The sequence below is a fragment of the Lissotriton helveticus genome, chromosome 4_1 (assembly GCF_964261635.1).
Source record: "Lissotriton helveticus chromosome 4_1, aLisHel1.1, whole genome shotgun sequence".
Lineage (NCBI taxonomy): Eukaryota > Metazoa > Chordata > Amphibia > Caudata > Salamandridae > Lissotriton > Lissotriton helveticus.
This window is the reverse complement of record NC_136063.1, coordinates 1,502,100,960-1,502,127,623: the sequence shown is the minus strand read 5'-3', so window position 1 is coordinate 1,502,127,623 and position 26,664 is coordinate 1,502,100,960. Positions and strand designations below refer to the sequence as shown.

Genomic DNA, 26,664 nt, shown 5'->3' with positions numbered 1-26,664 from the left:
GCCCAGGACGAAACCTAAAAACTGTCTTTGCTACAGGTTAATGTCCTTGGGCATACACTGGTGAACAATGCTGTGTAAAGGGAGCTATCCATTTAGAGCGTCACGTTCAAGAAACCATTTCTTAAATCATGTTTGTATTTTTTACAGATACATTAGTAGGTTTTTGATACACGGTCCCACCTTTAGTGGTATTAACTCCTTAGAGGCTCTGGGAGGACAACTCGAAACAGACCCATTTAGCCTAGGTGTGGTATAATCTGTCAGTCCTGCATGTTTTTCCAGGTCATATAAGCCAGGTTGTGCTAATTAATTAAACTGCTTGTCAGTGTAGATTTAGATCACTACGGTAACTGGACAAAGGGCTTCCCCGAGTTACTATTAATTCAAGGAGCAGGTGAATGGGCTGCACCATCCCCAGGTTCAACTAGAGCTCATATTGTTGCTGCAGGGCTTTTTAAAAGGAGAACAGTTCACTAACTAATATATTTAAAACTTTAATCCAATGTAATCACAACACTTTTAAAAGTAAGGAAACAAACAGAATATACCAATTTCCTTATCGCAACATGCTATAGTGGAGTGGGATAGTGCAATTAACTCACACTGATGCAAACAATAAAGAACCCCCTTTCAATTTTCTATGGTTTTACATATCAATATGTATAGGATGTCCATCTATTCCTTGCCAAGTCTAACAGTGGATACATTCACCACAGTATGACAAACAACATACAAAAGTGTTATTTCGTCATCAAACAAAAATATCGGTCAATATTAAGCAAATGTGCATGAAGTGCATCCTTCGGAACAAGTGGAACCCCATTTAGCAGCAATAATGAAGCAAATAATTCCTGAAAGAGTTTTAGTCACATTCTGGGAGGAATTCTGGAAAATTCCTGTAAACAAAACCGATGAAACTTGTTGATATTTGAGGGAATTTATTTATGCACAGCTCTCCTTAGGTCTTACCACAGCATCTCCTTGAAGCGGAGGTATAGACTTTTTACTAGACAAATTTCAAAATTCCGATTGCTTTTTTTTTTCAGCTGTACATTTTTGCTTTGGATTCTTGTCCTGGATAAGCTTTGACTGCTGCACAGATAGTCTTGCCTTTTCCTAAAGAACGCACTGCTGTAGAGGAGCGGGTGGTGTATTCAATGACTGTGAAGTGCAGAGGTCCTGCAGCTTCAGAGCAGGCCCAAATCATCTGCCCTCAGCTACGAAGCATGACTGTAGGCATGAGGTTCGCGTGGTGAAACAGTGTTTGGTTTTCATATTCATGCATTATTGTCAAACAACTTCCTCTTGGTCTCATGATTTAGGGGACAATGTTCCAAAAGTTTTGTGGTTCATTCAGATGCTGTTCTGCAGTAACGTTCTTTTGGGAGACAAAGTGTTTTGTCCTCACTATCCCTTTAAGAAAGCCATACTTGTACAGTACTTTCCTACTGGTAAGATAATTAACTCCAATATCTACCATATTGAGACAGGCCTGTGGATCTCTGGTTTTAGCTTTGGGGTTATTTAAGATCTCTAGGAGCATCATAAGGTTTAATCTTGGGTAGGCTGCTAACCATTTTGAACCTTCTAACTGGGTGATGCACCCTTCAATCAGAGCTGCAGCAACAAGATGCAAGACCTGTTTTAATGCTATGATAAACACATTCACAGTAATAGGGGGTTTATTGTCTGGGCTGTACAAGATGATTACCACCCTTTAAGGTAGGCAAAAGCGAAGTGGAGGATATGACGGGAGACCACACACTGTGCACATCCGTATTCAGGAGAAGAATGGGAAGCATTAGGAGAAATCATTACCAAATGCAATATATCCATTTGGTGCACAGAATGATACCTGAAATTATGACGAGTTGGTATCGGACCCCTGACTAAGTAATAAGCTTGCAGGTACTTCAGACAGGTATTTGACACAATCTGAGAGGTGGGTGTGGAGTTCTCATGAACATGCATGCTGCATGTCATGAGATGGGGAGTCACGAACTGCCATTATGTTGTTGTGTGTTCTGGAATGTAAAGGGGCGATGAATCAGCTGTGAGGCAGACTGGCTTGATTAAAATTAGATATAACTTGATCTGTGTACTTTTAACCCCATGCTACATTTGGCGACGATTGGAGAATTTGTCCTACCTACACCCCAACAGGTGCCAGAAGACGTCTCAGGATCAGTGCAGGATCATGCAGTGATTATTGATGTCAAAGTAAGTAAGGCATGCGCAAGTGCTCAGCTCCGTGAAACGTAAGCACGTGACTTTCAGCATAAGCCTGCATACTGTTCACACGCCTAGAAGAATGTGCTTTCACAGTGACAAGCACACTAGCATTTATAAAAAAACAACTGCACCACGTTCAATAACGTTACGGTGACAGGCACACCCATTACAAGGGGGTAGCTTTTTTATTTTTGAAGTTATAATTGACATAAAAACAAAGGAAAGAAGATGTAGAATGTTACCCCTCCGTCCTTTTTCTTAAATAGTCTGGAAAATCCTCCAATCAAATGGAAGACCATTTTTGTGATTTAAGCCAGAGTATGTGAAACTAATTTAAGATCAGAACGGAAATACTCTTTTGCAACATTGTTTGGGTGGAGAGGGACAGGAAGTATTGGAGAAATTTCCAAATTTGACTGCGGAGGAGGGAAGGTACCTGAATGGCGTACAAGATATGTTTAGAGTAATTGGATAGGCACTGTCTTCCCCGAGTTAGCACCATAATGGAGTGATAATTTTTTGGTAAAAGAGAACAAGGAGACTCCAAATCTATAGAGGAATATGTAACTAGTTTGAGAAAACTGGCAGCTACATGCAGATTTGGGGGTGAGACAGATGAGAGAATTAGAGACCAACTAGTTCTTAGATGCAGTAGTGACAAGATTAGAGAAAACTTTGGTTTAAGGATCAGCCATCTACTGAGAAAGTTGTGCCTATAATAAAACATGTTGAAAACATGTTGAAATGTGCACACGAGTTAACGGTTGCAAAGCAGCTGGGAGTTGTAAAGAAAAAAAAGATGATGATTCTGTAAACGTGGTCAAAGTTGTGAGAAAGTGCCATCTTTCTTGCATGGTATGTCCCCACTTTTTGCTGAATTGCTGATGTACTTTGACTGAGTGTGCCCTGTGCTCCTGCCAATCAGGTGCCCAGGGCCCGTGTTCCTTCCCTAAAACGGTGTTGAAACCAAAACCCAATTGGTAACTCTGGCCACATGTCAGTCCCTGGTAAATGGTGCCCAGGGCATTGTGACCAGAGAAGACCCCTAAGGGCTGCAGCACCTATTGTGCCACCCTTAGGGGCCCTGTACCCTGACACACACACACACACACACACTGCCTTTGCAGGCGGAGTGTCTTGGTGCAGAACTAAACAAAGAGTCGACATGGCACACATCTGTGTGCAATGCCCACAAACACACTGCCCTGGCATACCTCAGTCACCCCTCTAGCTGGGTGCACTATGCCAGTGGTGTGGGCACAGGTGCATGAGCCCTGTGCCCCTGCAGTACCCAGGGCCATTCCTGGACACTGTAAGTGCAGTGATGCCAAAAAGAGTATATGGTGCTGGGTGCTTGTCATTACGAACTCCACAGCACCATAATGGCTACACTGAAGACTGAGAAGTTTGATATCAAACTTCTCAGGACATTAAACCCGCACTGATGCCAGTGTGGGATTTAATGCCAAATGCACGACAGAGGGCATCTTAGAGGTGCCCCCTGAAACGTAACCAACTCTCAGTGTCCTGACTGCACGGCTACCGAGGCTGCCACCACCAGACATGTTTCTGGACCCCTGGGTCGAGAGCTTGCAGCTCAGGGGCCTGAAACAATGCACATCCTGGGACAAGGTGCCAAGCCTCCTCCCCCAGGATGGGCAGGGGAAGCTTCAAAAGGCATGCTGCCTTTATTATCTTCTCCAGGCCACTTGCTGTACTCAGCAACTTGCCCTCACCGGTTCTGACCCCCACTCTGGCGGGAAGGCAGGCGGGAAACCCTAAGTGAGGAAAGGGGGTGTGCCAGCTTCTGCCAACCCCACCCCTCAAGTGGGAGAGGCGAGGTGAAGCCCAACTCTGGGCTACCGCCATCTTGAGGATGGGGAGCTTTACCCAATCAGAGCTAGGCACCTGCCCCCTCCCACTGGAGAGTGGCAGGATAGGGGGTGTACTCACCCCAGGAGGGGACCCATTGGTCCCTGCCCTTGCCCTACCTGTAACACCCCTAATTTTAGTATTTAGGGGCACCCTGAACCTTCCTTCCTCAAATCTCGATTTAAAAACAAGAAGAAAGAACAAGAAGAGAGAAGACCTGCCATGCTGCTGCTAACAAGAGGACAACACCAACTGACTTGGCCCCAGCCCTACCGGCCTGTTGATCCTTGACCCTGCTCCTGCTAAACCCTGGCGTCTCCCGTGGACAGCAACCTCAAAAACACCAGAGGACCTGACTGCCTTGCTCATATAAAGACTGGGACTCCCATGAGCAGTGGTTCTGCTCAAACAGCAACAACCCCTGGTACCAGCCAGGAACCGCGAATCCAGCACACTCTGCACCTGCCGAGCCCGGCCCATGTCTGAGTGGACAAAGACCACGAGGACGTCCCCCCGGCGACTGTGACCCAGAATCCAGCACCCAAGGACCCTCCTCGACGATCCTGACAACGCCTGCAGCCTCACAACAAAGGACCCCTACAACCGCGACCAGCTGAGTGTAAGATTTCCCGATGCCAAAAGACACCCCTGAACCCGGCGCCTCACAGCCCCCTGTGCCCAACTCCTGGGTGTCTACCTATCCTCCAAGACCCCAACTTACCTCTTGAAGTGGTGGTCGCACCTGAAGAATCTCCGTCCCCGAGCCTGCAGCCTTTGTTCAACTTCCAGTTCTCCCATTGAATAACATTGGGAGCCCGAAGGCCCAAAAGCACACTGCACCCAGTGGCGGTGCGTCCATTGGGGGCGCTGGGGCGTTGCCGCACTAGCTAGAAGCAAATGTAAATGAAGCAATTATGAATTTAATCTCAACCTGCTCTCTGTCACTGCTGGGACACACGCGCGCGGCAATCGGCCGCTGAGTGGGGGCGGGGCTGGCAGCACTCAACCCTGTTTGAGTGACAGTCAGAATGTCACTGACAGGGGAGCGTAGTGCGCATGATCGGGTACGGGCTGGTCATTTTTATGACCAGCTCGTGCATGCGCAGTCAGTCACCCACTACTATACCTTCCAAGAGCGAGGGAAGGGGGAACCCAAGAGTCCATCGCAGCCCCCTGGAATCCTAGTGGGCGGGCTGTATCCGTGCCCTAGCCAATCCTGGCGCTGCTAATGCAGCGTCCGGATTGGCTGAGAGTGAGACACCGGCCGCTTGCAGTTTAAAGTGGTTACTGCTCCGGACCGGCCCAGACCTGTTCCTGCTCCGGAGTCCGGACCAGCCCAGGAACTGGACGTAGAGGCAGCGCGAAACCAGGATCAGGTAAGTTCTTTATGTTAACCCCCTCCCTTCCCCCGTGAAATACGAGCTGCGACTGTTCTGCACATACATGGGTCGGAGAAGAGTACACCTTCCAGGAGTACTCTAGTCTGCGCGCACACCCGCGGGTGTACACCTTCCGAGAGTACTCTGTTCGGTGCACACACATGGGCGGGTGGGCTCCTCCCGAGTGTACTCTGCACGCACATGGGCGGGTGTTAACCTTCCGAGATTAAGATTTACAGCTAACTCATGAATGCTGATGCGAATACTGGAGGCCGTCTGTCTGATGAGACAAGTGCTTTAAGCCTCTCACAGCACCGGACCATGCTCTACTCACTGTGTGACACGCTGCAAACAGAGGATAAAATGCAGGGGTGCGTGGTGGGGAGGGCATGCCATTTACCTTTCTCCCAGGTCCACTCGCGGTGTAGCGCAACACTCTAGCCGCTGTGTTAACCACCGCATAAAGCAAGGGGGTGGGAGGGGGGGTGTCGGTCACCCTCCCCAGGTCCGCATCTTTCTGCGTAACCAGAATTAGTCAGCTGGGTTTCCAGGGCTCGCTTCAGTGGCCTAGACCCCTCACCCACCAGTGAGCAGTGTAAACTGGAATATGTTTATCCGGGCTCTTAGTGTTTCAGTGAAACTTCACAAAGCACAGTCCGTTCTTAGCGACTCGTGTGTCCACACGTCACGAAGTTGTGGTGTGGCGCTGCTGTGCTGTGTGTAATGGCCAACCTTCCTCTTCACACTGCACGTCCGCAAAACACGCAGGAGCGGCGCTTCTGTTACTTCCAGGGCGCCCAGATATGTGTGAGCCTGTACCCCAGACTGGGGGTGGCTACACCGGCAGATAAGGAGCACGTCTCACCTCCTCCCTACATCCGAGCGAGGGCGCGCGACACACACCTCCATGGTCGGATGGACACTAACAGGCACACCCCCAGGACTGCACACTGCCCGTGTACCTGAGGCAGAGATGCGTTAAGCCTCACGCCCCAATTGAGGACTTGTAAGTGACTGTTCCAAATACATATCCAATATTGTGCTAGGCCAGCATTTAGTGTGCATTGTTTGTTCTGGCGCTTTTTTTTTTTTTTTAATTTCTTTTTATTGCAGCAAGATAAATGGTACAATCACATCATATGTGTCATTTCTACTGGTGAACATTCCCCTTATAAATTTGCAACAGTCGTTCTACACAGCTCTTTAGCTCACACCCCGGAGGTCGAGCAGCACAATAGTAGATAAATACGTGTGTAGGGTGGAATAACACAGAGCAGTTGTTACCAGCTTTCTGGGGCAAGACAGTGCTGCTTTTCAATCCTCTTGCTCTCCCACCGAATCACGTTGTCCAGTGAGATCAGGATGGTCTCTCTTCCTACTCGTCCGAGCTAGAACTCCCCACTCCCCCAACCCACCCCGTCCCCCCCCTATTCACCCCCCCCTCCAGAACTATCCCCCCTTCGCCCAACTCCACCCCCCACCCTCCCAGGCGTGCCAGCTCACCACCAATGCGAGATCACAGTCATCCCGACCAATGCAGTCCCGAAGTAGGCCATCAGGAGTAACCAACAAATGATTCGTATTCCTCACTCAGGAAGTAGGGGGACAGGGGAGGGAGCCTAGGTCGCCACCTCTCTGGGCAAGTGGTCCGCCGGGGCAGGGCTATGTGCCGGGGTGTATTCCTCCTCCAGGCCCAAAAGTGTGAGGTCTAAGATCAGCCCCTCCCATGCCCTGGCCCTCTCCAGTGCCGTGTCATTATCCGCTCTAAGCGCAGCCTGCATACGGAGTTCTCCTTCACACCGGGCCCATTTGAGCAGCTCAGCCTTCCACCTCCCCACCACAGGGCCACTATTAGCCTTCCATTGGGATGTTATGGCTCGTTTCGCCAGGAGCAGACCCAGGTCCAAGAACTTGCTAGTAATCTTGTTCTTTGATGTGTGTGGGAACCAGTGTAGGATGCAGTGTGCCATGGATAGATGCAAGTCTCTCTCCGTGACCTCCCTCAGGGTATCTACTACCTCCCGCCAAAAGGGACCCAACTCTGGGCAGGACCAGAACATGTGTTGGAAATCAGCTAAGGGTGCCGGGCACCGCGGACAGGCTGCCGGGTGGGTAGGGAAGTATTTATGTAATTTGTCAGGTGTCAGGTAGGCCCTGTGTAGGACATAGAAGTGCATCAGCTGAAATCTAGCGTTGCGCGTTCCGTTTCGGGCCCGCGCCACTATGCCAGTCCATGCTTCGTCAGGGATCTCCATCGCCAGATCCGCTTCCCATTTCGTCTTCAGGGCCAGCAGAGGAGCAACAGTCTCCGAGACCATGCGTCGGTATAGGCACGTGACTGCCTTGACCGTCCCCGCCATCATCACCACGTACTGGCATCCCAGAGACAGTGGCTTCCAGTGCTTGCGGATTGCCGACGTTAGCGCCGCGTGAAGGAGGAAGTCCCCCCCCCCCCCCCGACAGCTCAAAGCGGTCTCACAGTAGGTCGAAAAGGCAGCATCGCCCCGTCCTCATAGAGGTCCCCCATGGATTTGAGTCCCTGCTGTTCCCAATCCCCTAGCCCGTGCCACGAGCCCCCATGCGGCAGTGCCCCGCACAGCTGGAGCGGGATCTCAGGGGCGTACGGTACCCCAATGCGGCCCCTCTGGCGGTATCTATTCCAGCACTTCCGGGCCGTCGCAAATTCTTGTGTGAGATGGAAATCTCCCATCGGGAGCCCCAGAACAATCCGGGATAATACCTGAACCGGGCCCGCCGGTTCTCCGGATCCATCGTCTCCTCTCCTGGCTCGTGCGACCCATTGCGTCAGCCACTGCAGCTGAGCCGCCAGGTAGTACAGCTCGAAGTCTGGTACCGCAAGCCCACCCTCCTCTCTAGGGCGGAGAAGTGTGCTGAGCGCAACCCTGCGTCTGCCCGTCCCCCATAGAAAGCCGATCACTAATGATCTTAACCGTCGGAAGTAGCTTGCCGGGATCCACATCGGGAGGGTCCTAAAGAAATAAAGCAGCCGTGGTAGGGTCACCATCTTAAGAAGTGCCACTCTCCCCATGAGCGACAACGGGAGCGAACTCCAAAACTCGAAGTTCTCTTTGGCGTATCTAATGGCCGAACCGACGTTCCCCTCAAGAATATCCGCTTTGTCATGAAATATCGAGGTCCCGAGGTGGCGCAGGCTCCTTTCCTCCCACGTCACCCCCTCCGAGGGCTGTGGGCATAGTCTGCACGGTCGGGCTGGGAACAGGCATGACTTCTCCCAGTTTACTCGGAGACCTGACACCCTACTCAGTGATTGCAGGAGGGCCTTAGCACCCCGCAGAGAGTCAGCCGAGTCCGCCAGAAACATAAGCAGGTCGTCCGCATACAAAGCTATGTGGTGGACCTGTCCATAAACATCTAGTCCCTGATACGCCCGTCCCAGTTGGGCTCTCGCCGCGAGTGGTTCGACAGCTATGGCGAACAATAGGGGAGAGAGAGGGCATCCCCGACGGGTGCCCCTGCTCACTACACACATCTCAGAGATGATTCTCCCAGTTCTGACCCTCGCCATCGCATTTCGATATAGCAGCGCCGTCCAATACACGAAGTCATCGCCCAGTCCCATCGTGCGCATAACATGGAAGAGATAAGGCCATTCCAGGCTATCAAAGGCCTTTTCCATGTCGACTGCAAACACCGCCGCTTCATCTCAGTCATAGGTATCAGCCTCCAACACGTGCAGGAGCCGTCGCACATTAAGTGCCGTGTTACGGGCCGGGATGAAGCCGGATTGGTCCGCGTGGATCAGCGAGGTCATGTGGGGGAGTAGGCGCGTCGCTAAGATCTTACTCAAGATCTTGTAGTCCAGGTTGAGCATGGACAACGGGCGATATGCTGTCCTGTCCCACGGCTGCTTGCCCGGTTTCAGTAGGGGGACTATGAGTGCTTCGCCAGCGGTCGTCGGTAGGCTGCCCAGCCTCTTCGCCTCATTGTAGACCCGCGTCAGTTTGGGCGCCAGGAGGTCGATATACGCAAGATAAAATTCCGTTGGGAGCCCGTCTGAGCCCGGTGTCTTGTTCCTCGCCATGCCCTTGATGGCGACCTTCACCTCCCTCTCCTCAATTTTGCCCCCGAGCAGTTTCGCGCCCTCCCTACTCAACTCGGGCAAGTCCAGGCCTTCTACGAATCCCTGGAATTCCTCTGCCGACGGCGGTAGAGCTCCGTGTAGTAATCGTAGAATACCTCGTTGATCCCCCCCTGGTCAAATCGCGCCACCCCCGAGTGGTCCCTGAGCTCAAGAATGACCGAGCTCCGAAGAGCCGGATTGGCCAGCCAGGCCAGAAGATCTCCCGACTTGTCGCGCTCCGAGTGCGCGCGTGTGAGGTAGGACTTGGAGTCGAAGCACCTGAGGCGCTCCACTGTCGCCGCCACCGCTTCCCGCGCCTCAAGTAGCGCCTCATGTGTGTCCGGCCGCTCAGGTCTCGCTTTCTCTAGGTCTCGCAATTTCTCGTCCTCCTTCGTGATGTCTGCTAACAACGTCCTCCTAACTCCCAACGCCGCCGCAATGCACTGACCCCTCACCACCGTCTTGAAGGCGTCCCACTCAATCGTGGCCGCGCCCGCTGTGTCCTCATTGAGCTGAAAATAGTCCTCGATGTTCGAGGCTATTGTTGTGCGGAAGAGTTGGTCTTCCAGCGCCTCCGGGCGTAGCTTCCAGGCAGGGATTCGCGGGCGGTATTGGGACCAGCCCAATTGCAAAAGCAACGGGTTGTGATATGAGATCGTGCGCGTGAGGTATTCACTGTGGCACACCTCTGCATGCACGCCCTGAGAGCACAGGAAGGCATCGATGCGAACGTGTAGCTCATGGAGAGCGGAAAAAAACGAATAGTCCCTGTCCGATGGATGGTTAGCCCTCCATGAGTCGATCAGGCCCCATTGGCGCTGCCAAGTAGTGCGTGCAAGTGCTAGTTTGCCAGCTGGTGCATTGGGCAGGGGGGGGTGCGACCTGTCCAGGGTGGTGTCAGTGACGCTATTAAAGTCCCCTCCAAGGAGCAAGGGCTCCACCAGAAACGGGGCCAGTTTGCTGGACAACAAGGAGAGAAAAGCAGGCTGGTCCACATTTGGGGCGTATAGACAGCCCAGAGTAAGGTCCCTCCCATCTAGTTTGCCCCTCACCATGACATACCTCCCCTCCGGGTCAATTAGGTGGTGCGTGCATTGGAAAGGAACCCCCGCCCGTACCCAGATGGCCACTCCCCTGGCATATGCGGAGTATCCAGTGTGATAGACCTGCCCCCTCCACCTCCTTTGTAGCGCCTTACCCTCCTTGTCTAGTAGATGTGTTTCCTGGAGGAAGGCGAAGTGAATACCCCGCCTGACTAAATAGGAGTGGATCTTGTGGCGCCTCTGCATCGTGTGCATCCCCCTTACATTCCACGTCAGACATTTGTAACCTAGGTCGGGTCCCATTGCAGAGCCCATCGCGCTTCATCCATTCTCTCAGCAATTCCCCTGGCACGCCCGGATCCCCCCCCATCCCCCCCAACCCGAACAGCTAAACTTCCCCAACTCCCACACCCCAGGACAGACAACCAACATGGAAACCCCATCCAAACTCAATTAGGAAGTGTGCTTCAATAGAATAGGGCTAGGGTGGCCAGTACGCCGACCCAAACAGGTCCGCAGCCCCCCGCACCCGCCCCATCTTCCCCTCGGACCCTTCAGGAGAAGTCCCCCGGCCCCTCTCCCCCCCCCGCTGCCAAGTAACAATTTGGGGAGGTCCCAAGACTGTCTGCTCAGCGTCTGAAAGCAGCCTCAGGTCGTACCCAGTACCTTACACACGAGTCCAGTGTCCCTCTGTTCGCCTCAGCCAAGCACTCCGTCTGCTGTTTGGGGAGTCACCACCGGCAGGTCCGACTCTGAGAGGTCGTGTTCACTACTGGAGCCAGGACTGGGAGCACTGGCCCTCGACTGTTCCGACGCGCTCCCAGATGGGCTGGCGTCTCCCTGGCTTATGGCCACCACCGCCAGGACTGCTTCAGCTCTCTCCTGCTGCCATCTCGTCGGGGAGCCAGTTCCCCGCGTCTGCTTCGTCTGAGTAGAATGTCCTCTAGGCGAGGTCTCCGGAGGGGCGTCTGCGCTCGACTCCCCCCTGGCATCCAACCAACTCCAGGCCTCCTGCGGTGTGAGGAAGAAATGTGAACGTCCTTCAGCGATGATCCTCAGCCGAGCCGGGAACAACATAGCATAGGTGGAGAAGCGTGGCTCAGTGGTTAGAGGCGGCAGACCCGGAAGCTGAGATCGGCCGTGGACCAGGGTTCGATTCCCCGCCGGGTCTCGGGCTCAAATTTCCACGGACTCGACAATTCTCGCTCCGGTGCCTACTCGACTCACGGGGTCACACCCTGCGACTCTGGGCAATAGCTTGCTTAATCTCCACTACGGCCCCTCGCGGCGGGATGCCTGGCTTTCACCTTGTGGATACCCTGCCGGGGTATCTCACAGGGGAATACCAGGACGGGTTCCCTAAGCAAGCGCCTTGAGACCCCTGGGTGATTCGTGCGCTATATAAATCGAAATACATTTACATTTACATAGGGCAGCTGTAGTGATCTCAACTTTCGCTTGACCGCCAGGAAGGATGCTCGCTGCTTTTGCATGTTTCTGGTGAAGTCCGGGAAGACCATGACCCTGCTCTTATCAATTCTTAGGTCCGGCAGGTCTCTGACTCTTCGGAGGATGTGATCTCTATCTCGGAAGTGCAAGAGGCGAAGCACTATCGGTCGCGGCGGCTCTCCTGGCTTGCGGGGGCGCGCCAGGACTCTGTGGGCCCGCTCCAGAGCAAAGAAAGGGGAGAGTCCCTTAGGGGCCACCGCCGTCCGCAGCCAGTCTTCCAGGTAAGTGACCGCATCCTGACCCTCCACCTTTTCAGGAACCCCCACGAGGCGGAGGTTGTTACATCTGGAGCGCCCTTCACTGTCTTCGGCCCTGAGCTCCAGTACCCGGACCTTCTGCGCCACCTCCGCCAGTGATGCTCTCAATGCCTCCACGTCCCCGGGCAGATCTTTCAGGGTTATCTCCGAGGTCGCCACCCGCTCCTTCAGCTTCCTGTGGTCGTCCTTCAATAGGGACAGGTCCGAACCGATGGTGTCCATCCGCTTCTCAAGAGCCTCCCGAGACGCCATTATCGCCTACATGATGTCGCCCAGTGACGGATCTCGTGGGCAGGGCGAGCTTCCCGCTCCAGACGTCGATGCATCCTCCTCCACGAGATGGCCCGGGTCGTCCAGCTTCAAGACGTCGAAGCCCTTCTTTCTGCTGCCCCGCGTCATGTTGTCGGGCTGCAAGGCGTATGCGTCCCCGCTGTGGCCACCAGTGATTCAGGTCACGCCCGGGTGTTTCTCCGGCCCTGTTCCGGTCACTCAGCGCTACTGTCTTTCTTCGGCCTCGTCAGCTGGGGCCCACTACAGGGAGAAAGTCCCCCTTCACCAGGTCGGCAGGACCCCAGGGCTCTCGCTCCCGGCACCTCTGGACAGGCAGTAATAGTCTACCGGGGTGCCGCAGGCTGGATCGTCCCCAAGCGCCAGGTGTATCTGGTCAAGAGTCAGTGCCTCACTTCTCCCGGTCCAGGCGTCGCCACAGAGGTCTCAGCCAGGCAAGGTGCTCGCCGATTTCACTCTGGGCCCCTTCCGCCTCGCGGCCCCGCTGCGCCCCGGGCCTCTGTCAGGTGAGGTCCCAGTGCTTCAATCGTCGCAGGGAGCAAGCCTCTCTCTGCCAGAACAGTGGGGCGACAGGAACCCCTCTCCAGTCGCCCGATGTGCCCTCCTCCACCTGGGCTCCACGGATCCTCTGCCCGTCCACCGGCGTCAGGTCCAGGGCAGCGGTCAGTGCGCGAGGGCCTCCGGCCAGGGAGCTGTCTCTCCGGCTCCCAGTCTCTCGGGTGTCCCCCCTGGGGCGCTCGGCCGGTCACTCTGCTGGAGTCCGCTCACCCACAGGCCACCTGGAACGCGGGTGCCCCGCTGGTCAGGGCGGGAGGGGCGCTAGGGGAATGCCCGCAGTGACAGGGTGATCACAGCGCGCCTCGCGGCCTCAGGGACCCCGTGGCCGACAGTTAGCGCGGCTCCGTCGAGACACTCGGCGCCATCTTGGGGTCAGGCAGTCCGTCCGGCCTCCGCTCCCGGGTCACAGCCACGATTGACTTGCAGGGGGCGCCGCTCTCCTTCCAAAGCCCCCGGGGGCCCTCCGCCGCCACGTCAGGCAGATACTCCGGCAGTGTGGGCCCCCAGCCGCCGACAGCGTCCCTCCGCCAGGCACCTCAGGCTGGGACAATGGCCGCCAGTTTGTCCGCTCCTCGCGCCGGATTCTCCGCTTCACGGGGAACTCTCCCCACAGCTAAGGATCGGGACTCTCGGGTCCCTAGTGTCACCCCCTCGTGCTCCCTGGATCCTCCCCTGTGCATCTGGGGGTCCGAGGTCCGGGCCGGGGTGCAGGATATGGTGTGGTGCAAGGCGGGCGCGGAGGAGCTCTGGAGTCCCGCTTCCACCTACATCGGCGCCGTAGCCACGCCCCCTGGCGCTTTTGTTGACCCTGAAAACTGCAAGAAGCCATAGCATTAGTACCATGCTTGGCGGGCAAGCCCGGCGTAGATGAGCTCTCTGTTTGACCCTGGGCGGTTTCTGTTCTCTAAAACGGCCCATACTTTAATGAGCGACCCCTTCATTGAAGCCACGGGCAATGTTTGGGGTCGAGCTCTGGTGTACAGGAGAACACGGGGGAGGGGGGATTAGGGGGAGATGGCGTTTCAGTTGTGACCTCTGCAAAATGAACAGATTATGGACGAAATGCAGGATAAATCATTCATCCCAGTCACCGATCTGGGATCAATCTGTCGTTTTTATGGACTCCAATATGGAGGCTCAGTTTGAGTAGTTTCTTGTTTTTGCTTCCCTCATTCCTCTTTAGGCTCTGCTGTGCCCTTTTGCAGGCTAAGATCCCCAAGTGTAGCCCACCTTTTTTTTAACTATCTGATTAGCTTAAAACCATGCACCATGTCCTTTATGGCATACGGAGTGGAAACACGCACGCCAGTGCAGGTGCAGACACCGTCAGAATGCCCATGAGATTAAGAATGGTGCTCTGCTCTGTGCTCGCTAAAGTGCTTTTAATCGGACAGTTGTCACTAAGCACGTTCGGGAGAACCCACAGACAGACTCCTGTAAAATGGTGTTTAAATAATAAGAGGTTTTCCAATTTTTGCTTTTTTCACTATTTTTGAAATATTTCCTTGAAAACAGATTGATTGTTACCCTCTGCGTGAGATTAACATGGATATAATTATTTTCAACCCATTACATTCATCTGATCATTAGATTTCTTGCGAGACAGGCTGGCTTGCAGTTAACAAATTGTCACCAATCTTAAGTACATTTTTGTTATTAGTTTTAAAATGTAGGCCTCACTTTTGTAAATGCACAAGTTGACACATGGGCACCAACAATTTTACTCCATTACCATTACAGCAAGATGGATGAGGCTAAGACCAATGAATGTTTAGTGTAATGGTTGAAGGCGTAGCACAATTAGCAGCTACTACGTGGCAAGATGTGCTCGGTATGGATTAACCTTCCTGCTTTCTCAAATTTGCTTGAAAATGCACCATTTTTACACTCTTTAAAAAAAAAAAACCAAAAAAAAAAACCAGGTTGTTCGGGCTCGCTCGCTATGCTGCAGTATGGAAATCATTCTACGACTCACCACTTTCAAATGTCACCAGCCGCCACTGCCTGCACCCAGCCGCCAGAGTGCCGCTGGAAGTGCAGCAACTATATTACTCTACTTCCCCACTTGCCCTGTGTAAGTGACTAGGAGCTCAGCTCCCACAGCCACGTAGTCTGCCTGCTAGCAGCCACCAACCAAAGCCCCCCCATCCTCCATATGATAACATTGAGCATACTCACTCTGTACCCAGCAGCCCCTGTGCCGCTGAGGGTGTAACAACTGTACTTACCTGACCCTTGGAGACCCCTGAGTCTACCCCAAGAACCTTAACTCTGCCAGCCGAGTACTTACCCAAAGACCGATAAATTGATTTTCTCCATAGGGTGATATTGGCTGGGTTTCACTCTTCTGAGTGTCGAGTTTTGCAACTTTAAAATATTCACTAAAAATTAGCTGATCAACGAAATCCGAATTACTCACCTGTTATCAGGAGATATCCCAGTGCTGTATCTTTGAGCCTAGCACTGAACCTGAAAAGTAATTATAACCGTGATTTACTGTTAACCCAATTTTCCTGCATAGGAATACATTGCCTGTTTTTTAACAGAAATTCTTCTAAGTGTCAATTTTCCAAACTTACACATATTTCTTAAAAATCGCCTGTATAACAAAAACGATTTCTTTCAACTGTTTACAGGAAATGCACCAGGACTGAATCCAGCATCCAGCCCAGAGTTAGAAAAACATACGTAAAGTTATTTTATAGCATTTACTTAAAAAACTTCCATTGAGCTCAATGTTATTTTGTGTTTAAACTTGTGTTGCATATTGCAACAACTGTAGCTATTACATTCCAAAGTCTACTGCTATTTGAAAGTATTCAATTGCAACATCTCATTCTGAGAAAATATTTATGAGCCCTACTATGGTTCTAAAATAAAGTAAGTATATATTTTTATATACAAAACAATCGGCCTAGAGTTCCGTTCTTGAGTGTGTGAGACCATTTGCTGAGTATGTACAACAAATGCTTTACACTGTCCTCTCATACGTGCTCCAAACACGAGTAGGGAGGGGGAAAGCCAACAATTATACAGTAGCGCTTGTTAGAAGCAGAGCGCTCTTAAAAAAAAAAAAATATGCAGAAACGAGAAAAAGCGAGTGGCCCGCATATAGAAGGCAAAAGGGCAAATTTAAAGCGGCAGTAGGCCACGTATCACTGCATATTGTTGAAAGTATTGGCTGAGGGGGAAAGGGTTAATGATCTGAACATGCCGTCGGCGCCACCAAAGTAAACGGAGGCAGGCAATGGGTGAGTGCTAGGGGGTGAGGGGGATTCGCAGTGCGAGGTCTCAGCGTTGGCTCTCCTGAGAAATCCACAGCTGCATTTGTACTTGCAGGGTGGAGAGGGCTCCAAACACGAAAAGGGAGGGGGAAAGCCAACAAGTATACAGTAGCGCTTGTTAGAAGCAGAGCGCTCTTAAAAAAAAACATATGCAGAAACGAGCGGCTCGCATATTGAAAGTGAAAGCGCCAGTGCGTCTTACACGAAACTTGACTTCCGAACAACAAGCTCTCGGCATTGGGTGGCGGGGGGAGCGGCATTGGGTGGCGGGGGCCAGGGAGCGGCTTCTTTTGAAGTCTGAATCTGATGCCGGGGCTCTGTGCTATGTGCACACGCCCGGGTCACATGAACTCTACCCGATACGCAGTTTGGGGAGACTTTTGGAAAGCCTTACTATAATCTCGCCCACCACCATCCCTACGGGATGGTTTAGGCGAGACCTAAAAATGATGCAGCCAATAGAAGGTACAGAATGGTTGGCCCCTGTGGTTGTTGCCAAGACGCCTAAAGGAGATATTAATCTTTGTGTGGATTTGAGAGCACTGAATAGAGATGTTGTTGTGCATAAATTCGATCTTTCAATTGTTCAGGAGACGATAGAAAAAATAACAGTGGCAACTATTTTCACCACAATAGATATGACATCAGCATATCATCAAAATGCATTGAACCCAGTCTTGCAAGCGTTAACAGCATGTAGTACACCAATGGGTGCTTAGAAATTCAAAAGATAACCCTTTGGACTTGTATAGGCTGCGCCAGCGATTCAGAGGGTGATGTTGGAAGTGTTAAAGGACCTGGAGGGGATCAGATACTACCAGGATGATCTGCTTATTTTTAGGAAAGCTGAGCAAGAACATAGCTTGAGAGGAATAATTTTTCCAGAAAGGCTACTGAGCTCGGGACCATCTCTTAAGGAAAAGAAGTGCGAATTTGCTATGCTGGAGGTGAACTATCTTGGACATTTCATCACGGAGTCAGACGTTTTACCAAAGAAGGATCTAGTAGAGACCATTGTGAAATTTATGAGCCACAGAATAAGGATGAAGTGTTTTTTTTTTTTGTTTTTTTTTTAGGAAAGTCAGAATTTTACCATAAATTTGTCTCTAATTATGCGAGAAAAATTTAAGAGCTTTGTTAGGAAAGAAAGTTGAACATGTTAATCATCAGGAGTGTAAAAAAAAACAAAAAAAAAAAAAACAAAAAAAAAAAAAAAAAAAAGAGTTTTAGGTGGTGAAAAAAGATTTTTAAAATCCGCCTACTTCGAAGGCTTTTGTTCCAGGTGAAGAAACAGTCATAAGTACAGTGTGAGCTAAAAGGGTTTAGGGTCTGTTTTGATTCAGAAGAGAGATCGAAAGTAGGAATTGATTGCATGTGCGTCTAGAGGGTTGAAGGATTCGGTGAAAGACTATTTAGACATTGAGTGGGAAGCTTTAGGGCATTTCCTGGACATTGAACAAGTTCAAGAATTTTGTGTGGGGAGTGACCGTTATAGTTTGATCTGACCACAAACCTTTAAGGGAGACTTTAAAATAACAAACAAAAAACAGGCATGGATGCAATTTCAGCTAGATTAAAATAAATAAGTGGAACATATGCTTGCAAGATTTCAGTTTTTCTGTAGAATACATACCAGGAGCAAAGAATTACTCTGCAGACCGTCTTTCTCAGTTAGTGAGAACAGGTCGGGAAGGTGAAGAAAACTATGATGACCTTAGTGAGATAGAAATTGCAGTTTGTGAAATCACTTCTGGTGCCATCTCCATGAGTGGATGGGGTGTTTGAAATAGAATAGGATGACGCATAATGCCATCAAGGGTAATAAGTCAAAACGTCTTAGTAAACTGTGGTCCATACTTAAGGATGAATTGTCGGTGGATAAAGGCTTGTTGATGAGAAAAACCAGACTGGTCCCACCAGTGAGTTAGAGACACAGACTTATTTTGTTAGTGCATGAAGGTCATACGGGAAGAGTCTAGACCAAAGAAAGGTTGTGCTCTGATTTCTGGTGGCCAGAGCCGGGCTTGGAGAGGCATCAAAAGCGAAGTAGATGATCTGACGGGAGACCATACTGTGCACATTGGTATTCAGGAAAAGATTGGGAAGCATTTGGAGAACTCATTACCAAATGCAATATGTGTTATATATTTTAAAAGGAATAGTCACTGCCCTTCCCCAGGCATGGAAACCAAGATGGTGCCAGGATGAGTGGCAATAACCTAATCATTGTGATTGGGAGATGCAGGTTCAAAATATCGGAAGTCCCAGAAGTTCCTCTCTCATGCTATTAGTGTGGGGATAAGAGCCCTTTGAATGATACCTGAAATTATGATGAGTTGGCATTTGACACCTGACGAAGTAATAGGCTTGCAGGTACTTCAGACAGGTATTGGACAGAACCTGGTAGGCAGGCACACCTATATAGTTTTGGTGGTCGTGCCCCAAACAGTCATTCTATTTGAAGAACAGCCCCAAAACATGCTAGAGTTTGCCACCTGCAGACGCAGGAAACCATATATTACAGTGCCTGTTAACAAATGAGAGTTTGGAGGATGTGGGTGCAAAAGAATGGGAGTTATTAAAACTACTGGATGCAGCCCAAGTGGTGATCGCAAGGAACAGGAAGCAGCACTACAGATTAGACATACCATTATGGTGCAGCAGTGCCCCATGCTCGACTTTCTTCTTCATGTCGTAGATCTGTATGGTTTCATCCTTGCTCCCCGTTGCAACATATCTGTTGTTGGCAGAAATGGCCGAGAGTGAGGCTGTGTGGGCATGGTGTGTGAAGTCAGCGACGGCTGTCCACTCCTGAAGAAGAAGCACATAAATTTAATACAGCAGACATACAACAGAGAGGTAAGAACTAAAAGAGACATTTTGTGGAGGGATTTATGAGAAAGAACACATTGCAATTCATTGTTTTGGGTTTTTGTTTAGCACAGGAAAGGCATTTCAGGAGTCAAGAGATGTACAGTAGAAAGAGAGAACAACTTAATAAAATATGGGCATGGAACGGTGTTGGACCCGTCTGCTTCTGAGAGTCCCCTCACCAATATGATTTCTTTTGTTCCCCTGAACCTCCCAAAATTTGCCGCTTTTTATTTGTCTACCAGGACCTTTTTGTGTGTTGTTTCATGGGGCTAGGTGTTCCTTGACACCCAGTTGCTCACAAGGTTTCTGGCACCTATGTACAAGGCGCCTGGCGAAACCTGTGGACATGAAAACTGAGGTTGGCAACCTGTGTGTGTTTAACCTTAAAATGGTGGACACATATTTCCCTCATGTAAGTGACTCCCATTGGAGCCTCCTTGAACCCTGACCTTTTGAGGTTTTGGCGCCCTTTCTGGTTGGCGCGCTTTCCCGACAGGAATTTAATAACTTTCCTCAGGTACACAAAATGGCTGCCCCAGAGCCCCAGTACGGTGGCTCTGAGTGACCAAAAGACACCTCAAAAGTGCCATGCCATTGACACAGCCAGGGAAGGTTCTAGAACCTTCTGGCTCGTGCCAGTACCTCAGGGCACTGGCTATATAAAGCCCAGTCCTTGGCGGCCATTTTAGATGTAATTCAGGTTCCAGACTTGACACCAGAGTGACACCTGCCCTGCTGATCCCTGAGGTGGCTGAGAGCACAGGCAGTAGAGTGGCAAGGGTTAATAGCCTGATTCCTGACTGGCGTTCCAGTCAGGCGTGTTCCAGTAACCTTGCGCCTACAGCGCCTGCCCAGCTAGTGCCTCATTGCCCCAAAAGACTGTGGCCAAGTTTATGTGCCTCCCCGCCCCCCCCCGGTGGCGAAGTCGTGAAGAAAAGGCGAGTTACGACCTTCCACAGTGCCCCCTTCGTGAATAGCGCTTATCGCGGGGGACTCGGACGTCTCCGAGTCCCACCGGCGTTGCGCGCTTCCTGGTTGTGCAGTGATCGAAGGTGAGGTGGTGCGCCGGGGCGGGGAGAGGCCGGCCTTCATTGGGCGGGATTAGCGTCCCTGCCCTTTCCCAGAGACCCGGGAAACTGTTGCCATGGGCTGGACCAGCCCCCGTATGAGGAAGTCGGAGGGAGGTCCGTGAACCCTGATGCTGGCGTAGGAAGTGCTGTGCCCCGACTGAATCGCTATTCGATTGTAGCCGTAGTGAGGTGGGTCGCTTCCCCTGGAGGGGTGCCGCGTTATCAAGGAACTGTGCACCGGCGTTGATTTGAGCGAGCGCTGAGACTGAGTGACCCCGCTGGCAGCCGTTCGTTCGTCTACTGACTTCGAACTGTGCTACCCTGGTGCCTGCGATATTACCGTAGGCTCAAGTAAACCACACCGGCAAGCGGACATCCTTCCCCGGTGGCAGCGGGGGGCCAAATGTCATATTTACCGTGTTTCCTTGTCTTTAGGTACACGCGCATGGGCCCCGCGTGAACATAAAAGAGTCCCCAGTGCACCGTGAATCCAGAGAAGCCCGCATGCATTCTCCATGATTCCACAAGTACTGTTATCCTTTTCAAAGTGGGTTTATCTTGCAAATGTAAACGTCCTGATTTATTTAATTGGTGGCAGCGATACCAGAATGAAAATGTGGTTATGCATTTAAATGAACCAGGCTTTGTTATTCCATGTATTGGTGATATATAAACCTGATATTCATTTTATTTATTGATAGAGCTATTCCTAATATTTATGCAACACCAGTGTTCCTGAAGTCCTATTTACTGTTTTTATTCTCAACCTGAATTCCAGAGTAATGTAACAAATGAAATGTGAATGTGCTTCCCCAATTGATCCCTATTTACAGCAGAGAACTTTTATATAAAGGAATCGTATTTTTCTACAGCAGTGGTGTGGTGTCCTTTTTGGTGTGACTGTGCAGGGGGTTATTATTGGGTCAGAGCCGGCTTAGCACTACAGCCTTCACTGCCTTGACACTTGAGCCAAGCTACCCCCTTTGTGCTGGGCTTGCCCATCGCAGGTCCAACATAAAATTGGTGCTCAGCGGGTGGAATTGCGAGCCGTGCTTGTTCTGTACCCCATAATAATTCAGTGTGCGTCACAGGTACACACCCGGAGTTTTCTCCTAGCGGCCCTCGAATTCAACATTTTGCTTTTTCTAAATTCTTTCCGGAAGGTGGGTGGAGGTGACCCTCAGAGTTCCTATCCTGGTCACCTACTTCGGGGTGGTTGTCCACACTTTTCACTGGCAAGATGGAATTCGAAATGTCAGAGCTGGAGACCTATACTGTGGCACAGCTCAAGGATTTCTGTCAGGAAAGGGGAGTGTTCGTTAGGCGAAGGGCCAAAAGAGAGGAGCTCCGTACTAGTCTGCGAGCCTGGGTGGAAGCGCACACGGAGGGAACGGTGGAGGAGGAGGAGTCAGACAGAGGTACTGTCATTGATGGGACTGTGGAATGTCTCCCGGGGGTGGGTGAAATGTCAATCAGCCCTAAGGTAACCTCACGGGAGGGCAGCAGTGTGTCATCGAGAGGGTTGTCAGAGACCGAGTTAGCCGACAGGAGAGAGGAAAGACAGTTAAGGTGGGAAATAGCAAAAATGGAGATGGGAGAAAGGAGGGAGGGGAGGAGGATGGAACACGAGTTCAAGCTACGAGAACTCGACCTCCAGGCCCACAACATCACTCCGGAGGGTGTCGAGTCAAAGGAATTTGCCAGGGAGCCCAGGCCCCATTTACCCAAGGACGTAGTCGCCAGTTATACCGTTGGAGACGACATAGCCAAGTGGCTGGCAGCCTATGAGGTCTCCTTAAGAGCCCATGGGATCCATGAGAAGCATTGGGGTGGTGGATTATACCGGTACATGCCTCCGACAGGTAGGGATGCACTATTGGCCCAAGCTCGGGAGGAACAGGTAAACTGCCCTGCCATGAAGGTGGCGCTCATCAGGAAGTTTGGGTTGACCCCCGAGAAATACCGGCAAAGGTTTAGGGGCAGCCACAAACTGAGCTCACAGAATTGGGTTGACTTCCTGGATTTTGCCAAGAAAGCCGTGGATGGGTGGGTCCAAGGTAATGAGGTGGAGGACTATCGAGGGTTGTACGACCTAATACTCAAGGAACATCTACTCGAGAAATGTCTTCCCGAGCTGAAGCAACACCTGGTAGACAGCAAACTTACTTGCCCCCGTAAGCTTGCTGAGGAGGCGGACATTTGGGCGAGTACCCGAGTGTCCACGAAGGGGACGGGAGGAGATTCTCAGAAGTCCGGACAGGGCGCTCCCCAGAAGAAAGAGGGGGGAGATAACAAGAAACAGGAGTTCTCCAAAGGCCCCCAAAATAACTTTAAGGGGAAAAGTTTCTTTTCCAACTCTAAGGCTAACCCGCAGAAGAACCCTAATCCTGGCCAGAGTCAGCAGCCAAGGGTTGTCCATTGCTTTGAGTGCGGTGGTATTGGACATTATAAGGGAGACGTGAAATGCCCAAAGAGACCACCCCCTCCCACTGGAGGAAAGGCCCCGGGAGTCGCTAGTGTAGCGCTCGGGGAGGAGATGCCCTTAGTTAAGGGGAGGGAGTGGGCGGGAGTCACCTTAGTGTCCCATGGTGATCGGGAGATGGTTCCAAAGATCCAGGTGCCCTCAAATACTACCAAGTATGGGCAATGGGTCACCATCAATGGCCATAGAGGGGAAGCTCTGAGAGATACAGGAGCCAGTATGACTATGGTAAGGAGTCATCTGGTGTCTTCAGAGCAGGTGATTCCAGGCGTACTTCATCCAGCCGAGATGGCCGACGGCAGAATGGGCCACTATCCTGTGGCCGAGGTTCCCTTTGAGTGGGGAGGGGTTGCAGGTTCACTTTGAGTTGCCGTAAGCCCCGCCGTGCCAGTCGATTGTCTGCTGGGTAATGATATGGAGCACAATGCTTGGAAGGAGGTGGAATACCGGACTCACACTGAGATGCTGGGTACACCGGATTGGGCCTGTGTGAGTACCAGGTCTGCGGCTGCTCAGGAGGAGAAGTTGCGTGGGTTGGAGCCTGGAACAATGGCCCACCCAGCTGCTGATGAGGGAGCATCTCGAGGACAGGAAGAGCCTGCCTCGATGTCCGTGCCCCGTGAGACAGATAGGCCACCTGTGGAGGTGGACCCGGAGTCCGCGGAGGTGGACATGGTTCCGTTGGAGGATCTGCCTATCCCCGCTGAGTGGCGAGTGGAGGGAGGACCATCCAGAGAGGAGCTAAGCAAGGGACAGAGGGAATGTCCCACCCTCGAGGGTCTGAGGCAACAGGCTGAAGCCCAGGCAGCAGGTAACGAGTCTGGGAACTATCGTGTTTACTGGGAGGATGGTCTCCTCTACAGTGAACCCAGGGCGCCAGTGCACGGGTTGTCACGGGCCCTGCTAGTCCCACAGTGTTACCGAGCCTTCCTGTTAGAGTTGGCTCATGAGATTCCCTTGGCAGGACACTTGGGTCAGGACAAAACCTTTGCCCGGCTTGTCCCCCACTTTTATTGGCCTCGAATGAGGGTGGCGTCCGATACATACTGTCGGTCGTGTGTGTCATGCCAAGCCAGTGGGAAAACAGGGACGAAGCTGAAGGCTCCCCTGGAACCACTTCCCGTCGTTGGCACCCCCTTTGAAAGGGTGGGCATTGACATTGCTGGGCCCCTAGATCCACCGACATCATCCGGTCACAGGTTTATCCTGGTACTGGTGGATCACGCCACAAGGTATCCAGAGGCAGTCCCTCGGAGAACCATTACTGCACTGGTAGTGGCAAAGGCCCTGATGGGGATCTTTACCCGAGTGGGATTCCCCAAAGAAGTTGTGTCTGACAGGGGGACCAACTTCATGTCAGCATATATGCGGGCAATGTGGAAGGAGTGTGGAGTGACCTACCGGTTCACCACTCCTTATCACCCACAGACCAATGGTCTCGTGGAAAGGTTCAACCAAACCTTGAAGGGTATGATCAGAAGTCTACCCGAAAGCCTGCGGAGGAAATGGGACGTCCTCCTACCCTGTTTGCTCTTTTCCTACAGGGAAGTGCCACAGAAGGGAGTGGGCTTCAGCCCCTTCGAGCTTTTGGACGGGCACCCTGTACGTGGACCTCTCAGCCTGGTGAGGGACTCCTGGGAAAAGTCTCCCCGGAAAGTTCCCCAGGATGTGGTGAGCTACATGCTGGCCTTCCGAAGCCAAATGGCTAAGTTGTGGAAGCAAGCTTCTGACAACTTCGAAGCCAGTCAAGCAGTTATGAAAGCGTGGTATGACCACAATGCTCACCCAGTGGAGTTGGAGCCTGGACAGAAGGTGTGGGTGATGGAGCCGGGGGAGCTGAGTGCTCTCCAGGACCGTTGGACAGGCCCCTTTGAGGTATTGGAGAAGATGGGCAAGTCTACCTATCTGGTGGACGTAAGGACCCCTCGGCATCCGCATCGGTTGTTACATGCCAATCGCCTCAAGCCCTACTTCGAGAGGCACGAAGTCATGTTGGTAATGGTGACTGACGGATCGGAGGAAGAGGACACAGAGCCTCTCCCCGACCTCCTTGCTTCTCAAGAAAAGGATGGGTCAGAGGAGGGAGTAAAACTCTCACCATCCCTAAATCCTGAGCAGTAGGAGGAATGTCGCCAGGTCCTGGGGACATTCGCTCCGCTGTTCTCCCTTGTCCCGGGTAAGACCCATCTGTGTACCCACGACGTGGACACAGGGGACAGCCCACCTGTAAAGTCAAAGTCTTACCGGCTGTCTGATAAGGTGAAGGCCAGCATCCGAAGCGAGGTAGCCAAGATGCTGGAGCTAGGAGTCATCGAACCTTCGAACAGCCCTTGGTCCAGCCCGGTGGTTTTGGTACCCAAAGCTGCCCCACCTGGCACCACACCAGAATTACGATTCTGTGTGGATTACCGAGGACTCAATTCAGTAACGAAAACCGATGCTCATCCGATCCCTCGGGCGGATGAATTGATTGACCGGTTGGGAGCTGCCCAATATCTCAGTACCATTGACCTCACTGCAGGGTACTGGCAGATTCCCATGACTGATGGAGCCAAGGAAAGGTCAGCCTTCTCCACACCTGATGGACACTACCAGTTCTGCTTTATGCCTTTCGGGCTCAAGAACGCTCCTGCCACTTTCCAGCGGCTGGTGAACACGATCCTCACCGGGATGGAGTCATTCTCTGCTGCTTACTTGGATGACATAGCTGTCTTCAGTAGCAGTTGGGAGGATCACTTGCAGCACTTGCAAGCCGTTCTCCAGGCCCTGGAACGGGCTGGCTTGACGATCAAGGCCAGCAAATGTCAGATTGGACAGGGGTCGGTACTGTACTTAGGTCACTTGGTGGGCCGGGGAACGGTGCAGCCCCTTCAGGCGAAGATTGAGGCAATCATGGCCTGGAAACCCCCCAAGACCCAGACTGAGGTCCGAGCCTTCCTGGGCCTCACAGGTTACTACAGACGGTTCGTGAAGGGGTATGGCACTATCGTGGCACCCCTTACAGAACTCACGGCCAAAAAGCAACCCAGGAGAGTCATCTGGACGGAGGCTTGCCAGCGAGCCTTCGACACTCTGAAACAAGCATTGTGTAAAGCTCCAGTCCTGAAGGCTCCAGATTTTTCAAAAGAGTTCATTGTCCAGACAGATGCATTGGGGCGGTGTTATCGCAACTCAATGAAGAGGGTCTGGATCAACCCGTGGTCTTTTTGTCACGGAGACTGCTTCCCCGGGAACAGAGGTGGAGTACCATTGAGCGGGAAGCCTTTGCGGTGGTCTGGGCACTGAAGAAGCTGCGACCATACTTGTTTGGTTCACACTTCCTTGTTCAGACAGACCACCGACCCCTTCGCTGGCTCATGCAGATGAAGGGGGAAAACCCCAAACTGTTGAGGTGGTCTATCTCCCTACAGGGAATGGACTTTCGGGTGGAACATCGGCCCGGAGTTGACCACGCCAATGCAGACGGTCTCTCCAGGTATTTCCGCCTTAGTGTTGAGGACTCCCAAGGGGTTGGGTAGTTCTCCCCACTTTCGGCTGGGGGGGGGGAACGCGTGTTGGACCCGTCTGCTTCTGAGAGTCCCCTCACCAATATGATTTCTTTTGTTCCCCTGATCCTCCCAAAATTTGCCGCTTTTTATTTGTCTACCAGGACCTCTTTGTGTGTTGTTTCATGGGGCTAGGTGTTCCTTGACACCCAGTTGCTCACAAGGTTTC

The 26,664-nt window shown here is 51.9% G+C and overlaps 1 protein-coding gene across 3 annotated transcripts in view; it reads right to left on the bottom strand.

Annotated features, from left to right (window-relative positions):
• PAK1IP1 (PAK1 interacting protein 1) overlaps window positions 1-26,664 on the bottom strand; it is a 210,541-nt gene that overhangs the window by 125,698 nt on the left and 58,179 nt on the right. For all 3 annotated transcript variants that reach the window (XM_078688087.1, XM_078688088.1, XM_078688089.1), the window contains exon 2: window positions 19,173-19,335. In XM_078688087.1, coding sequence (XP_078544213.1) covers window positions 19,173-19,335 — 163 coding nt within the window. The remainder of the gene's footprint in view (window positions 1-19,172; window positions 19,336-26,664) is intronic.